Source organism: Trichomycterus rosablanca, chromosome 7 (genome assembly GCF_030014385.1).
Source record: "Trichomycterus rosablanca isolate fTriRos1 chromosome 7, fTriRos1.hap1, whole genome shotgun sequence".
Classification (NCBI taxonomy): domain Eukaryota; kingdom Metazoa; phylum Chordata; class Actinopteri; order Siluriformes; family Trichomycteridae; genus Trichomycterus; species Trichomycterus rosablanca.
This window is the reverse complement of record NC_085994.1, coordinates 6,879,657-6,893,478: the sequence shown is the minus strand read 5'-3', so window position 1 is coordinate 6,893,478 and position 13,822 is coordinate 6,879,657. Positions and strand designations below refer to the sequence as shown.

Below are 13,822 nucleotides of genomic sequence, written 5' to 3'. Positions count from 1 at the left end.
CTGATTGTGTCTGAGGGTTCAATTGGTTCCAGAAAAGATTCGTCTTTGACACTACCCACCGAGCCGCCCCATTATTTATGTAAGCTTGTATGTATCACATACTTTGTAGGCTTTTTCTACCTCATCAGAGTTACATGTGTGGACACAATATATGTGCAGTATTTAATTTGTAAATGGGGTGGTGGTGTACACAAATCATTTACTCTCAGGTCTATGTTCAGTCCCCACCTGGGGATCAAACCCAGGACCTTCTTGCTGTGAGGCGACAGTGCTACCTACTTAGCTACTGTGCCACCCTCATGTTTCCTTCACTTAATATAATTATTATTGATCGTTTCTAAATAGTATAAAATGAATATTTTATTAAATTTCATGCTTATTTTGCCTCTCACAATTTTTTTTTACAAAGGCATCAAATTCAAAATGTAAAAAATACAACAAGTTGGTCAGCCAAAACAGTAAAAGTCATTTCTTTGTATTTTTGGTTAAATAAAGGATCAATTGACTCAACAAATCAGTGTAAAGTGCAATGAAAACAAAAATCAATGTCCCTTTTTTAAGTGGAGTTTGTACATCGAGTACAAGCCTGATAACTGCAATTAGATCTTTCCCCGGGTCATTGAGCCCTAGCAGAGACTGCAGATAAATAGTGTGTGTATTCAGGTTATTGCTTACATATTACAGATTGCACAGTGTCTCGACTCGGCACTGCAGTCCACTGCATGAGAAATGAAACACTCACATAATAGCTGCAATGTGGGACACTTTTTCTGTAGGGCATTCAAGGTTATTTAAAGAAAGTAGGTTGAGCGTCACATGTCGAACAGTGAAAGGAGGAAAATAGAAAGTAACAAAGGAGGTCAGACGACAGAACAGAAGCTACATTTTTTTTAGCTGCAATGACTCAGTTAAGGGTGTGCCCATCTACCAATGCCTTCATTTTCCATACTTCTTTGGCTGTGTTTACATAAATACCCATAATATATATATATACCCATAATACAAGCTTTTATATCCCAAAATAACCGTGTTTCATTATGGTGTATGTGCCGTATCAACATGAAAATGCAAATAACATACTTAGACAAGGAAAATCTGTAAACTAATGTTTATATACTTATAATTTTAGACTTGGCAGATTATTTAAAGAATTACCCTCTTTTTTTTTCTTCATTTTGGCTGCTCCACATACCTGATTGTGTTTATCAGGTACAGTGTTTATTCCACATGATCCTGACTCCACAACCCTCCTTATTTTATCTGGACTTGGGACAGACACTGACAAGTGCACCTCTTACTGGCTAGGATGTTCGACCATCCCCTTATTGTTGGGAATAGCCAATAATGTCTGTGTATATGCTCAACCAGCCGATAGCACTACTGTAATTTAAACCCCAGATCTCAGCAGTAATTTGCTAGCGTATTTTATCATCTAAGGATACCCACCATGTTAAGCTCTATAAAAACTGCATTTAGATCTGCCTCAGGCAGAGGCCTATACATGCACATCTATGCTGAATGAGTAAGTAGTCTGATTATTATCAGATCAGTTTGCTATTTTTAATCCTATATTTGCATTTTTCTTCCCAATCTAGTCATATTCAACTCCCCACATTATACAGTACAGGCTGAACAAACCCAACCCAACTAACCCAAAGTAGTTTCAAAATGAACCTTTTTTTAAGGAACTGTGATATATTAGAGACTGAAATGAGCTACAGAGCCAAAACAAGGAAAATAAAATTCTGTAAATTCATAGTCCTGCATTAGAAAAGTGAAGGAAAGGACTGTACAACTTTGTGACATATATAATAAAGGCCAACCAGCATGAATCATACAAGAACTTCCCATGCCTGTGCGAATCTGTCATACAAGGAAATAACTGACATAATGATGTTGCAGAAATGAAGGTAAAGTCACAGCTCAGATATACGGAAGTCCAGAAAAGCCAAGTGTTATTTCTTTTTTTGTATCTTTATCTCAGGATAACAAACACTGTTTTTTGTGTCCTCGCAATAAAGGTTAAATACTCAGCACCAAAGCTGGGCGGCATGGTGGCTAAGTGGGTAGCACTGTCGCCTCACAGCAAGAAGGTCCTGGGTTCGATCCCCAGGTGGGGCGGTCTGGGTCCTATACCCAGGTGGGGCGGTCTGGGTCCTTTCTGTGCGGATGTTCTCCCCGTGTCTGTGCGGGTTTCCTCCGGGTGCTCCGGTTTCCTCCCACAGTCCAAAAACATGCAGCCAGGCTAATTGGAGACACTGAATTGTCCTATAGATACCTAGCCGCTAGGATGCCCGAATAAATAGTGAGGGTTGTGTCAGGAAGGGCATCCGGCATAAAAGCTGTGCCAAATCTATAATGCGGATCACGATCCGCCGGCGACCCCTGACGGGAGCAGCCAAGGAAATATATAGACACAGCACCAAAGCTGGCAAATCTTATTAAGACTGCAAATGACTTTATGGCGATTTTGACAAAGGTTAAAGCTGCGTTTGTTTGTTTGTTTATTAGAGTTTTAACGTCATGTTTTACACTTTTGGTTAGGTACTCATTACACAAGGTTGATCGGTTCACAGGGTATCAAACACAGTCAAGGACAATTTAGTGTCTCCAATTCACCTCACTTGCATGTCTTTGGACTGTGGGAGGAAATTGGAGCTCCTGGAGGAAACCCACGCAGACATGGGGAGAACACACAAACTCCACACAGAAAGGACCCGGACCGCCCCACCTGGGGATCGAACCCAGGACCTACTTGCTGTGAGGCGACAGTGCTACCCACTTAGGACAAAGGTTAAAGCTGTGTAAAAATAATATCATACAGCCTAAAATATGTTATCAGTTAGCTATTAATCATCTGTTCCATTTCAATTTGCTAATGCCTTAATTACCAGAAAAACTGTGATCAAGAATGTTATCAAACATTGTTATCTTGAGTTAAAAGGATAAAAAACACAACACTTTGCCTTTCTGGACCTCAGTACAGACAGCTACTCATGCTGAATGAATGGGTTTGAGTGCAGACTGTGACTGAATGAGTGACAAAGCACATCGTTTGTGTTTGGACATGAATCACATGGCCATTGTTTAAGAAAACAACGACGAATAAAAAGAAGTGCAACAGAGGTTTATTGTTAAATATGCTCTGAGGACATCGACAAGCCATTGGAAAAGGGGATTTTTAAACTCCACCGCAATAAAGTGCAAGTTTTCTGAGAGCTAGTACTGTACATTTGATTCTCCGGCTGTGAAATGTGCGTCCGAATAGGAAAAGCCCTTGTTTTCTGTAAAACCTTATCTAGAGTAAGAATTAATCAAAGCCAAAAAAAAAAAAGGGAACAAAACTGAACCATTTTTCCAGCTAATTTAACAAATGCTGACAGATCAGAAATCCAGAAATCTCAATTCTATGAAACGATTTTCAGAGAAAATCAGCATTGATTTGAGACACTACATGCTGTGAATTAAAGTGGGGAAAAAATGACTGTCCGAATTTCCCAAAATAATCGGCTTCAAGACCTCTAAAAAGATCTCTAAACAACATCCAGATCTTTACCTCTGTAAGCATGATTATTAAAAAAATACCCCATAGCTCTTTGTTTGCTGCAGGTCTGCATTCCAAGAACTGAAACCCGAAGAAAATAATGACTGTATTCAGGCAGTTAGAAAACTGATGTTAGTGGCACAGACCAGGAACATGAAACAGTCGCAATATTATAGGCTGTGCATAGGATAAAAATAAAGCACTTATGGCATTTGCAAACGTCAAGCATGTACATCATAAAGCTTCTTTATGCTCGGAGGGCTTAATGAGTGCATTCCATTCCGAACTATTAACAAAAGAGAATGCAACAGAATGCAGGCAGATCCATGAATTCAGAAAACATTAGCATTAGAGTGGTATTGTGCAGATGCTGGCATGAAAATAAAATTCAAATCAGGCAAATCCCACCACCTTTGCATGGAGATCAGGCAGAGTTGAGAAAAGTGAAGCATTGTGGAGGAGAACTGTTTAAAGTATTGAACATGAGCACACAATTAAATCAATGAATCGCAATCGATTCTTATTGTCTGTGCAAGACTCCTCTATAAAAAAAAAAAACCCAAACCAGAGATGTTTAGAACGCGTTCCGTGCTTTTTCTTTCTGCAAACTTTAACAGTGTCTTAGTCATTATCTGTGCAGTAGAACAAAGGCCTCAAGCTTCTCTGGAATATTTCCTCTATACGCCAGATCATATTTGATAATAGTGCGAGCGGCCAAGCACTGCAGAGTGGTGTGATTGATGGGCTGAATCAAGTTCTTGGCCATTTCTTTCTCGTCCAGCAGGTCACATGCGGTCTGCCTGAATGAATTAGTGCTGTCAAAGTGCGTGCCGCCTGCGATCAGCAGCTTCATGATGTCTGGGTGGTTGTTGGAGGCGGCGACGTGCAGCGGACTGTTGTTATCTTCGTCGCGACAGTTCACGTCGGCACCGCACTCCAGCAGAATAGAGGTCACTTGGAACGAGGGGAACTTGCAGACGGGGTAGCGACCGACGCACGTGGTGTTCCTGTCTACAGCCAGGTGGAGAGGACTGTAACCGTTTTTCCCACATGGCTGCAGCTTGAGGAACTTATAAATGGTTTCTTTTTTAAAGTGATCCTGCTCGACGGTGCAAGGAACTTTCTCCAGCAAGCAAATAAGGTGCAAGATAATCGCCAGAGCTTTGCTGAGCTGAGCCGGGTCGGGTCTGGGGTGCCGCTGCTTCACAGCACGTTCGATTTCTAGTACGCTCTTGCTCAGGATGCCCATGAGGTCGCCGAAGGACACAGAGGTGCCCAGCAGACCCTTAGCACGGTCCTGCAACATAAAAGAGAAGAGCTCGGCAAATGACAGCAAGCTGCTTGCAGTCATGGGACTAAGTGGGTCCAGGTTGTTCTGCTGCATGTCCAAGGCGTACTTCCACAGGTTTATACAGCGTTCGAAATTCCCCGAATCAGCATAAACGGCTCCTCTGTAACGAATGTAGTACGACGTGTCGGGGTGCGATGGGCCCAAGATACGTTCTCTAATCAAAAGAGCTTGCATTCGCATCTCATCAGGGTCTGAGATCAGACTGTCCAGCTCTTCTATGCTCCTGGCCTCCTTGGCATAGTCATAAGCCATTATGAGTTCTTTAGCTTCTCCTTTTAAAAAAGTGCTGTTGCCATCACTATAGCGCATCTCCATGGCCCTCTTCCAGTATTTCAGAGCTCCCAGAAGATCTCTCTTTTTGTCCACAAAAGTAGCACCAAGTAGTTCCAGCGCGTTAATCCGTTCCGTTTTGTTCGTCTGTGGATGTTGAGTGAGGAAGTCGACTATGTTCGTATGACCGGTGACACTAGCTGAGAGTAAGGGGGTCATGCTGTAGCCATCCTTTTCCATAGTGGCGCCGTACTTGAGAAGCATTTTCATAATCTCCAAACTTCCGGACTCCGCACAATCATGTAAAGCTGTGTTACCTATGAAACACAAAGACATTAAATAAGACTTCCCTGAGTTTACTGGTACAACGTAACATTACCAGTTTAGCCACAAATGTTTTCAATACCTGAGACAAACATATGATGTCAGTCTTAAAATGAGAGCAAGCTAAAACTAGTGAGGTTTCATTCTATAAACTACAGTGTCATAAAAAATACCTCTCCTATCTGATTTCTTTTATTTTTGCATTTTTGTCATACTTAAACGATTCAAGTCAATATAAACAAGACATTATAACTGACGTAAAATTGGTGAAATGCTTTTCCCCCAAAACATAGTAAAGCCTATTTTACAATTCTAACTCCGCTACTGCTTGCACTACCTCAGTTCTGGGCAAGGGGCAATTCAGACCAGCACGCACCCAGTTGCCACACAGAGCTGTATTGCCTATAGATCGCCATGCTATGCTCCATGCGACCCTACCCTTGTGCTGTCACCTGGAACAGTCCCTGGAAGGGTGCTCTGTCCAACCTACTTAACCCCTTCCCAAACATGGCAATTTGTGTGAACACCCGGCCAGGTCAGTGGCTCTGCTGAGATTTGAATTTGAGAGTTCAAACACTCCGCAGTGGTGAGTTAGTGGTAGTAGATTCAGTTGGAAAAAAGGGGAAAATAAAGAGTGCAAAACGAGTACTGATTACTTTCTGAATCCACTGTAGGTGTTGCATAATGTTTCATCCAATAAATGATCTTTCTTTTTCTTTTTTTTTCAATTATTATGTTCTCCTTGTCTTAATATATTAATGAATGATTCCTTTTCAACTGCTCCTGTTAGTGGCCGCCACAGCAGATGATTCATCCCCATGTTTGATTTGGCACAGTTTTACACCTGATGCCCTTCCTGATGCAACTCACCCCAGGCTTGGAACTAGAATTATGGGTGCACTGGTCAGGGGTCAGCAACCTATGGCACGCGTGCCAAAGCTGGCACTTAAAGTATGTTTGCCGGGCACGCTGATTGGTAAGAGTAAAAAATATTTATATCATGCTCAGGGCTGCGCCTTATTAGTTGGATCCCTCGTTACACCCTATGCCATATGCTCAAACCCGACACTAACCTTAACAAGTATAAATTACTCCACCTTAACTGCCTCAGCCTATGGCCATTTAAGGTTGAGTAATTTATGCTAGTTAAGGTTAATCAAGATGTCACGAGTGAGTCAGCTTTCAGTTTCGTGTGAACTTAGCATAGGATGGCTGCTAAACGGGCAAAAGTAGATGTTCGTCCAGATTTGACAAAGCACCAAAGCTCATTTAGGGATGATGCTGACAAAACTGAATCAATCAAACGAGCAATTTTAAGGTACAAGAAACAGACAAGTGTTCTTCAAAATTTAAGCCATGGTAAAAGTTCACCTGATACACACCACAGATGGATCATCTTTGCAGAGAAAGTCAGGGACAGGGATCACACTGACATGCAAGTTTATTTAACTGAATAATTGGTTTATGCTACATACATAGCAACAGTTTGTGCTATATGACTGTTGTATTCCATGGCACACTTAGTACTTCATCTTCAATTTTTTTTTTTTCATCGGCACAGAGTACGAAAAAGGTTGCCGACCCCTGGGCTAGGTTCATGTAATGCCATGTACCGTCTGTATTTGTGAGCCCAGTCTGGAATTCGAACCCCTGGAACTCAGGCACTGCAGTGTGGCTCCAACCATTACACCACACAAGCTTGTTAAAAAGCTTAAAGTAATTAGTGTGGCATATGCAAAAAAAGAACTATTAAAAGGGGGCAAATGTTCCAGCACCACCAACAAAATTCTGTATAAATTTGGACTTAAAGTATTGTAAATTACAAAGTAGTAGAATACTTGTTGTCTTTTAATGTACTGTATTTACTTAAATAGGTGTTTTATTTAAAATACTGTGTTTATTATGCACATTTTAAAGTGAAATCATCTTATTTACTAACCCAAGTACATCATCTATCATCCATATAAAGTTCTGCCCTAAATTAACACTCCTTTGAGTCCACCAAATGCAACTGCCGGTCCAATGTGGCATGGTCATTCCTCACACTAACCTCTCTCTCTTCATATATAAACATAGAATATAATACCAGCCTTCCAATGTACACGTGTGCATGTGAACTTAATGTAAGAGGGGGGGGAGCAAATAACTAATAAAGCAAAAAAAAAAAAAACTTATATATATATATACAGTATCTCTATCTTCAGTGGATTTAGAACTAAGTCAGATCCCTTAACTTAACCTTAACTGTGTCATGGATTTGATTTAAATGGATATAATTGGCACTGTTACCCTCATCTACACTTAATCACCCATAATGATGAAGTGAAAACTGAAATCTGTTCACAAAAGAACTCAGACCTTTTGCAGTAGCACTCCAATTTGTGTTCAAGAGCATACTGTTTTTAATTATATGAATTTATGCATTTTTCCCTTTTTCTCCCAAATCTAGTCGTATCCATTTACTCAATTACATCATTCCTGTACATCTGCAGCCCCTTACCTGCACAAGGCGTTTCATACAGGGATCAGTGTCATGTACTGAGAAGCCAGCACTGATCTCCATTATTCCCCATCTCTGTGCAGGCACCATCAACCAGCCAGCAGAGACTGTAGCTGCAGCAGCAATAAGGAAACCCATTGGCCTGCCCAATCCCCGGCATAAACAATCATGTCTGTGTAGGTGCTTGGCCAGCTGATAGCAGAGTTGAGATCTGAGAGACTCGAGAGCTTAAAATCTTAGCACTGGTGGGCTAGTGTGTTTTATTGTTGCGACACCCGAGTGCCCTTTGATTTAATGATTCTTGAGATGTGCCTAGAACTTAGAATTATAATTCTACTAATGTCCACCTGTTGCAATTTGAATTGATTGGACATAGTTTCATAAGTCACACAACTGGGTTTATAAGTGGCCACAATTTACACTGCATTGCCAGACAAAAACCAAGTCAAAACGTCCAAGGAACTGTCTGTGGACATTACATTTTCATCAATGTTTCATCAGGGTTCAGTTCCACAAAAAAAAAAAAGGCAGAACTACCCTGGACAGGGCGCCAATCCATCAGAGCTGTGACGACACTAATGAACTAGTTCATAATAAAAAGATGACATTTGTTTATAGTTGTGATCATTTACACCAGGCGAAATTACATTCACTTTTATGGCACATCCATTTGTGCAGTTGTTTGTATTAGATCAATCTAAACAAATAGCTTCAACATCCGTATTGCCTAACCAGATTTAACCGGGACATCCCCGCTGCTTACCTTTGACACTTTTCCTGTTAACGTCTGCACCTCGTTCCAGCAGATACTGTGCAATTTCCTTATGGCCTTTATAACAAGAAATCATGAGGCACGTGTGGCCATGCCGATTGGCCACTTCCAGGTCGGCTTTGTGCTCCACCAGATACCTGACAATGTCAAGGTGGCCATCAAAGCAAGCAGCTCTTAGAGGGGTGGAGTTAGTCAGTGTGGTGTTGTTTACAGAAGCACCATGGCCCAGCAGAGACTGCACTACCTTCAGATGCCCCGCGGCCGATGCGGCCCACAGTGGAGGGGCTCCTTCAATGGTCTCGCCATCAAAATTGACAGAGCCTCCGATTTCAACCGGTGCACAGCAACATTCCAGCAGGTACTCAACCAACTCCAGGTGCCCGTAGCGCGCTGCCATCAACAGCGGCGTGGCTCCATTTGTCTTTTCGGACATCAGTTTTGTAACATCGTGGTCCGTTTTGTTTTCCAAAAGTTTTTGAAGCAGTTTGAGTTTGCCATCTCGGGCTGCGTTGAATACTGCAGTTTTTAAATCCATTGCATTTGTTTACTTGTCTTCTTCCTACACAAATACAGGAGAAAAACAATGTAAGACAAAATACCAAATAGTCTTATGGTCCTGGCAGTATTTTATATTTATGGTTTGTAATTCTATTAAGATGTAAAATAAGATGTATGTATTTGTTAATTAATTTTATTCTTTTTAAGAGTAAAACAGGCAGCAGTACACTGTATTTAAAGTTAAAAATATAGGGTTGACTTTCGCAAATACCTAATAATAAAGTGCTCTGATTGGGGCAGAAAATCTGCATTATTATCTACCATATTAATTAGATTAGCAAACTAGGGGTTCAGAATGGATCTCACTAGAGATGGGACGATCGATCGGCTATGAATCGGTATCGGCCGATTTTTAATCAAAATATGCTATCGGCGATATCTCCTAAAAGTAGCCGATCCGATCATGTGATATATAAAGACCATGTTAAGTTAACAGCTCAGTGGATTGATCCAGACTTTGAGCTACGAAGCACCAACCATCACATCACCATTCATCAACCATCGTACAGAAACCATCGTGAAAGCTCTTCATGACCTAAAATAACATCATTAACTTTGTGCATCATACATACGATGTAATTTTGCTGATTGTAATATTTACTTTAAAAAGATAATTCAACCCGGTCACATCTGAGTCGATTCTATCAGCACGTTATATAAACTCCTGGTTCACTTTGGTAAATCGTGAGCGGTCCTTACTTGTGATGTAGATGAGAACAGAAAACGTTACAGAGCCAATCAGAGGCAAAAGTTTATTAATTACCAAATTCGTTAGTTCAGGATCATCTGCTGAACTTTTAGCTCCTTAGACGGAACGAGTCTGACTCGGTTACAGATCTGTGGTAATAGCAGTTTAATGAAGCTTTTTAATGTAAGAGAGTCACACAAAATGTTCTGTAGTAGTTGGTGTTTATTTAAAACCACGACATTTAATTAATAACAGTAAACACGGAGAGATAACTGAGAAGAGAAACTTACGCTTGGCGAAAAATGAATCGACTCATGAATCAATGAATCACTTATAGCGATACTGTGAACAAAGCGTCTCTTCTAAGGGCGCGCACACACACACACACACACACACACACACACACACACACACACACACACACACACACACGTGCTGCTCCGGTTTATCTTCACGGTGAGGCTCTTTTTAAGTTTATTTATTTTATTTACTGCTAAACCCCCCCAACCCCCCCTCCCCCCGATCGCAATCGGCTATCGGCCGATGTCCCGGAATCGGTGCCAAAAACCCCGATCGGTACATCTCTAGATCTCACAGTGTGGCATGAATTCACCATGGTTGCAGCATGAGTTGATTTGTTTACACCCGCCTGCATGTTTTAAGACAAAAAGTTTACAAATTTTTGCATTGAGTGCTACAGAAAAGGAAAACAATACACAAGGACAATCAGTCGAAAATGCAAAAGAAAAACAATTCAAATAATTCAAATAACTACACTATCATGCATATTTAATAATAAAAGGGGATAATTGCAGGACATAGTAATTTTCAACCAGCCAGCTAAAACACAGCAGTGACTCAATTAAGGGATTAAATGCACTTATTTTTGTTGGTCTGTTTTTCTTAGTCTGTGTTCTTATCCATATTGTAAATGAAGTGTTTTAAGTTTTTTTGAAATGGTACATGGTGTTAACATAACCACACACAAAAGAGATCCAACTGAACCAGCTATAAATAGGGCTTTGGCCAAGTTGTATACTTGATTAATGTGAAGCAGTTTAACTGTGTGCAGATAATTAAAAACAAGTGCAGGACTGGTCACCTGTTGCTATCCCAAGTCTTATGCAATCGGTATCTAAGAGTATCAACTCTATCCTAATTGGGCATCCTGGCAGGAGGAGCCTTGGTTAGGAAGGTAAGAAAGAAGACAACTGTTACTCTAACTCCAAAGGAAGGAAACCAGAGCTCCCGGAGGAAACCCACGCAGACATGGGGAGAACATGCAAACTCAACACAGAAAAGACCTGGACCACCCCACCTGGGGATCGAACCCAGGACCTTCTTACTGTGAGCCCAACCGAGCCACCCCATTTGGAAAATTAACTTTGGGATTCAAACCAAGGATGTGCACTTGAGACAGGTGCTCTATAACCAAAAATGCAGACATCAAATCACTTTATTGTCACGTCACATTAACACAGGTGTGAAAGGTGAGTGAAAATCTTAGGTGCATAGTCCCTCACAGTTGCAACACACATTAATTAAAAACAATATACACATTAACTTACATAAAACTAACACCATTATAGTATAAGTATATACACTGCCTGGCCAAAAAAAAGGTCACACACTAATATTTGGTTGGACCGCCTTTAGCTTTGATTACGGCACGCATTTACTGTGTCATCGTTTCCACAAGCTTCTGCAATGTCACAACATTTATTTCTGTCCAGAATTGCATTAATTCTTCCCCAAGATCTTGTATTGATGATGGGAGATTTGGACCGGTTAGCCTCACTGACAAGTGGTTTTCTTAAGGCTACACAGCTGTTTAGTCCCAATGCCTTGAGTTCCCTTCACATTGTGCATGTGGAAATGCTCTTACTTTCACTGTTAAACATATCCCTGAGTTCTACTGTACGTAGTTCTTCACCAAACGTATAAGTGATCGCCGATCACGATCATTCAAGATTTTTTTCTGACCACATTCCTTCCTGGAAGATGATGTTTCCCCACCGTCCTTCCACTTTTTAATAATGCGTTGGACAGTTCTTAACCCGATTTTAGTAGTTTCAGCAATCTCCTTAGATGTTTTCTCTGCTTGATGCATGCCAATAATTTGACCCTCCTGAAACAGATGAACATCTTTTCCACGACCGCAGGATGTGTCTTCTGACATGGTTGTTTAACAAATGAGAAGCTACTCACTGCATCAGTTAGGGTTAAATAACTTGTTGCCAGCTGAAACAATCACCCATGCAGTAATTATCCAATGGAAGGCTCTTACCTATTTGCTTAGTTAAATCCAGGTGGTGACCTTTTTTTTGGCCAGGCAGTGTATAAGACATATTGTAATGTAAGTATAATTTGGAACCTGTTATCTATAAAACATAGGGGGTGATAGTGTTTCATACAGCAGTTAATATTAATCATTAAAGGTCAGTCGAGGATATAATCACTAAATGAATATCTTCTGCTTTCCTTGAGAAACATAACACCATGTATAAAGCGAACATAACATTGCGCCCTTTTAACACGAAATAATATTTAAACCTAACATTCAAGCAATTTTATTAGATGATTATTAAAATCAGTTACTTGTTCCAGACAGCAACACTTTGGTTACATGAACTATGTGAAGTGTATTGTGCTCCGGTATTTAGGTATCGTGAAGTCGTGTTGTATCGGCCAACACTTTAGTAACCTAGCTAGCCGAGTTAATTCAAACAATCACAAAAAATACATGTATTTCAAAATAAAACAATCACATTTAAAAGAGCAACAATCCAGTCGTTGTCATTATGTAATCAGTTATTATTTAATTAGTACAGACTTAGTGTAGGTTAGCATAGGAGAGAACTGCCTTACTGTGCTGATCCTCGGTGTTGCTCCGAGCTAAATCCACTTTCTTCAGTTCCTTCTCACTTCACCTGAACCATGACAGCACAAGTAACATTTAAACCCACAGTTAGTGGATTTCTCATCATATTTCGTTTCTAAACGATGTATTAAAGTGAAGTAAACGCGCAGAGTCTGTGCTGGAATCCGCCGCTCCTGTCCACCCCCGCTTAGCCCCAGCTCACCTAGCTTAGCTGAGCTAACAAACAGCTAATATTAGTGTTGGAGCACAGCGTCTGTTTCTATATTCTACACACTTTTAAAATCTTCTCACAGCAAAACCAACACCGCTATTCAAGTCCTAACAGTAAACATTAGTGTAATATACTGACTGTACTCGACATTTTAATCTATTTCCATTGCTAATAAGGAAGTGTTTCGGGTATCTCCGCGAACGCCTTAGTAGCTTTTCGGTTAAAGTCGCATTAAGTCCCGCCCCCTTTAATGATTGACATTCATTCTGACCAATCAGAACACCTGCCCTCAAAACGTCGTCAATATGAACGTAAACAATCTTTTTCGCCAGTCACGATTATGAACCTGAAGAGTCTCTCACGACTCTGAAAAAAAAAAACCTTAAAGGGCAACAAACGCCTGAAAATATTCGCCTGATCGCGGTGGCTCCCCGTGTCTGCGTGGGTTTCCTCCGGGAGCTCCGGTTTCCTCCCACAAGTCCAAAAACATGCAGTCAGGTTAATTGGAGACACTGACTTGCCCTATAAGTAAATGTGTGTGTGTGTGTGTGTGTATATATATATATATATTTATATATATATATATATATATATATATATATACCGATCAGCCATAACATTAAAACCACCTACTTGTTTTTACACTCACTGTCCATTTTATCAGCTCCACTTATCATATAGAAGCACTTTGTAGTTAGATAAGATAAGATAAGATAATATAAG

General features: G+C 40.6%; 1 protein-coding gene across 1 annotated transcript; it reads right to left on the bottom strand.

Moving 5' to 3' along the window:
- Positions 1-3,111: 3,111 nt before the first annotated feature.
- Positions 3,112-13,302, bottom strand: fem1c (fem-1 homolog c). Its single transcript, XM_062998913.1, has 3 exons — positions 12,876-13,302; positions 8,753-9,320; positions 3,112-5,482 (listed from the first exon to the last, which is right to left on the bottom strand). Exons 2-3 carry the CDS (start codon positions 9,294-9,296, stop codon positions 4,173-4,175), a joined length of 1,854 nt encoding a protein of 617 aa, XP_062854983.1. The 5' UTR covers positions 9,297-9,320; positions 12,876-13,302; the 3' UTR covers positions 3,112-4,172.
- Between the last annotated feature and the right edge of the window lie 520 nt (positions 13,303-13,822).